Genomic DNA, 3,623 nt, shown 5'->3' on the forward strand with positions numbered 1-3,623 from the left:
TCCTGCCCGTCGCAGGGACTCACTCCCCACAGTCTCGACATGCTCAGCACGTGCCGAGGGGCCTTAGCAGGGCAGCCCCACTGCATGCCGGCCCCTTCCCGACCGTCAGTCCCAGGGTCCCCCGACACCAACACCATCATCCAAAGGCTGCTCCCATGACCTAACCTGGCCTGCCTGGGGTCGCCTCGGTCACGTATTCATTTCTCTCTCTCCAGTCTGCTCTCCACTGTATTATGGACCTGTGACCACTGATGTCCCCTTATAGGTGAAGAAACAGGGCAGTTAAAGTGCCTGTGGTGGCTGTTCTGCCATAAAAACTGATGTGGTCACCAGCAAAGAAGGAATAGGGTGCCCTTCCGTGCACAGCTTGGGCCAGGTGCAGGGACAGAGTGGCTGCCCCCTGCAGCATGGGTCACCTGCTCTGAGGTTCCAGCAGGAAAGTGGAACCTGAGGCTGGCACTGGCTCACCTGAGCTGTCCCCAAGACACCAAGGAGCACCCGGTCCTGGGGGAAAGGACGTCTGTTAATGTTACAGCTTCACGGAAATAGAGACATAACCACCACACAATCAACTCATATTCAAAGTATGTGATTTGGCAAGTTCCGGGCATGTTTATATACCAGAAACCTGTCGCCACCAGTGAGATAACAAACAAACCCATCACCCAGGAAGTCTCCTTGGGGGCAGATTTTCTGGAAGGCTCCCAGGTAGGACACATCTCACCCGGCGGCCTGGGGAGGAACTGCCAGATGGTGGCAGTTCTCCACGTAGCCACTAGGGGGCTCCGAGGCCACTGAATCGGTTCCTTCTGGAAAGCCCTGAGAAAGGTCAGGTCTCACCTTGCTCCCTAACTCAGGAGATGGCCCTGGCATCCTTCAAGCTGCAAAGCCAGACCTGCAGCCACTTCTGATGGCTCCCCCTCTCCCCACGATCCTCAGCGCATCCCCGGCTGAGGCAGCTCGTGCCTCCCTCCAGTAGACAGCTGAAGTCCACCCCGCTCCCGGACTTCCCCCAGCATCTGCCTGGTGCACACGGAGTCCTCCTAAGCCAGACTTTGCAGAAATGCAGATTCTGTGGCAGGGGCTCAGCTGGGGCAGGGGTGCATCTAACAAGCTCCCAGAGACTGCAGACGCTGCTGGTCTTCGAGGCCCTTGAGCGGCCTCTGAGGGGCCTCTTGCCTCCACCAGGGTACAGCTCCCCAGCTCCGGGACCCTCCCCCTTGACGGCCCTTCCTCCTCACAGCTGGGCAGCCATGGCAGGGGCAGGGCCAGGGAGGGCCAGTGGAACATGGGGTCGGGCCCCAGGCAGGCAGTGGCTGTGCTTGGGTCTCTACGGGAGGTCACAGGGCCAGGAGATGCCTCCTTGTCCTGTCTGGCTGGCAGGTCCCCAGAGAAACTGCCACGCTCTACTTCAGCCTAATAAGGTTCCAAGTTTACCCAGTTGGGCATCTGTGAGCCTGTGCAGGCAGCTGGGTGGACCTCCTGTTAGCCTCAGGGGTCCAGGGACCCTCCCAGAGTTGGCCAGAGAGGGGCCTGCTTCACCCTACCGCACACACTGAGGCTCAGAGGGGCAAGACAAGCCCAGCCTGCAGCACGAGCCACCCAGGCTGGTGTCTTCTGGAATGCCCTCTGTGCCCTCACTCTCCCCAGATTGAAGGGAGGACAGGATGCGCTGTAGCTCTTCAAAGTGCCACTGAGAAGCTCTCCAGCCCTGGGCAGACACCCACCTCTGTGATCACCCATTTCTCCTCTGTAAAGTGGGGTGAACCTGTGAGGTCTCTGGCAGCAGGTGTGCTGTGCAGTTCGTATCGCCCGGTGGTGCCCGTTGCCGGGGTGATCACAAATAAACAGGTGAGGCCTGGCCTTCCGACGCAATAGATACCTTCAGAGCAGCAGACGCGAGGTCTGTACCCCGGAGGCACGCCAGGCCTCTGGGAGGGCTCCCGGGGTTCCCGTCAGGTCCCAGAGCTGACCTCCACGCCCTGACAACCTGGTGACGCACTGAGGCTGGGGCTGACGCAAGCAGAGACGCCCAGACCTGCCAGGGGCAGGCCTGCTGGCTGGGGCACAGCCAGCATGCCCTGGGCAGAGCTACAGCTTTGGCACCCCCAGAACTGGGAGGCCATACCTGGGGCTGCCGGGTGGGCGAGTCTTCCCACACCTGGCGAACGGTGGCTCAGAGATGCACCTGGGCCCCGGGCATCATGCACCTCCACGTCCCCATACCAGCCTCTTCTCAGACGGCCACTCCCTGCCCTGTGCTGCTGGACTGTGGGGTGGCCGTGGAGATGGAAGCCGTTTAGAGATAAGCCCATGGAAGGTGGACACCGGGCTGGATGTGGCCCTGGGGCGGGTTGGGTGTCCAGCCGGAGGACATGTACCCCAACCGCACGGCCCCATCTGACCCTGAAGCCGTGGGTGTTGAGGGGATGTTCCTGGGGTTTCCAGAACACAGAGGAGGCTCAGAATTCCGCGGACATACCACGTTCAGGCTTCCACCAGGGCCAAGGGTCTCCAGGATCCTCTGCCTTCTTGCACTTCTGAGCCCAGCCTCCGTCTACCCACCTCAGAGGGCTCGGCCCGGGTGTCCCGGCCATGGATGGCCCCAGCACCTTCCCAGTGCATAATGCATCCGCACACCTGCCCTATCTGCATCCAGGCCACCCACCTGCGTCCTCGAGGCCTGGCCTCGACCACTGCCCCAATGCACGGGGAGTTCTAGGTACCCCACGAGAGCTCAGTAGAGATCTGTGGAATGCATGGGAGGGAGGGAGGGAAGGGGGAAAGGAAGGAGAGCAGTGGGCAGGCGGGTGTTCACAGCCAGCCATGACGGAGGCCTGTTCTGTGCTGACCCTGGATGCCCAGGGTACGGGCTGACTGTCAGCCCCCTGCTCTCCACCTCGCCCAGGCCACCTCACTCAGCCCCGTGACGCGGTGGAGACAGCTCAGCCTGAGATGCCCGGGGCCCTGCCGCACTCCTGCCCCGCGATGGCCTGTCCCTACACTGCCCTATCTCCACCTGGCGTTTCTGTCTTCTGCATGCCCGTGGACACCAGCCCCAGGACGGCGGGGATCTGCCTGCGCCCCAGGGTCCGGCAGAGTGACTGGCATACCAGGGGGCTCAGAGTCAGCAGAGGAAGTGTGGAACCCCTGGGCCTGCCCCGTCCCCCACGGCGAGCTCCCCTCTCAGCCCTCCCGCAGGCCCCCAGGATGCACTCACCGAGGACAGGGCATCCTCCCTCCGGCGGCCCTGGCCGTGGCGGCTGATGAAGGAGCGTGCCGACAGCCGGTAGTGGCTCAGCAGGCAGGTGATCACCACCACCATCACCATCATCACCACCACGATGACCAGGATCTGCACGAACTCCAGTTCGGCTGCGGGGACAGAGTGTGGTGTGAGAAGCAGACGTGGGACGCGGGACCCTCTACACCCGTGGCGCCTCAGGGAAGCCCGTGGGCTCCCTCCCACTAAGCCCAGGGCTGGTGTGCACCTGGGGGCAGCTCCCTGGGGAGGCTGGGGGGAGGACTTCTAGAAGACCATGCAGGGCAGGGCCCCGACCCCAGCGCCCCCTCGTGGGACTGACCCCACCGAGGCAACGGGATGGGCACGGAGGACTCTGAGC

The 3,623-nt window shown here is 62.8% G+C and overlaps 1 protein-coding gene across 1 annotated transcript in view; it reads right to left on the reverse strand.

The window, feature by feature from the left end:
- Positions 1-3,373, reverse strand: part of PMEPA1 (prostate transmembrane protein, androgen induced 1) — a 5,695-nt gene extending 2,322 nt beyond the window's left edge. The window contains exon 1 of the mRNA XM_008065166.1: positions 3,221-3,373. Coding sequence (XP_008063357.1) covers positions 3,221-3,334 — 114 coding nt within the window. The 5' untranslated portion in view covers positions 3,335-3,373. The remainder of the gene's footprint in view (positions 1-3,220) is intronic.
- Between the last annotated feature and the right edge of the window lie 250 nt (positions 3,374-3,623).

The sequence above is a fragment of the Carlito syrichta genome, unplaced genomic scaffold (assembly GCF_000164805.1).
Source record: "Carlito syrichta isolate Samal-C Ts95f unplaced genomic scaffold, Tarsius_syrichta-2.0.1 Scaffold308174, whole genome shotgun sequence".
Lineage (NCBI taxonomy): Eukaryota > Metazoa > Chordata > Mammalia > Primates > Tarsiidae > Carlito > Carlito syrichta.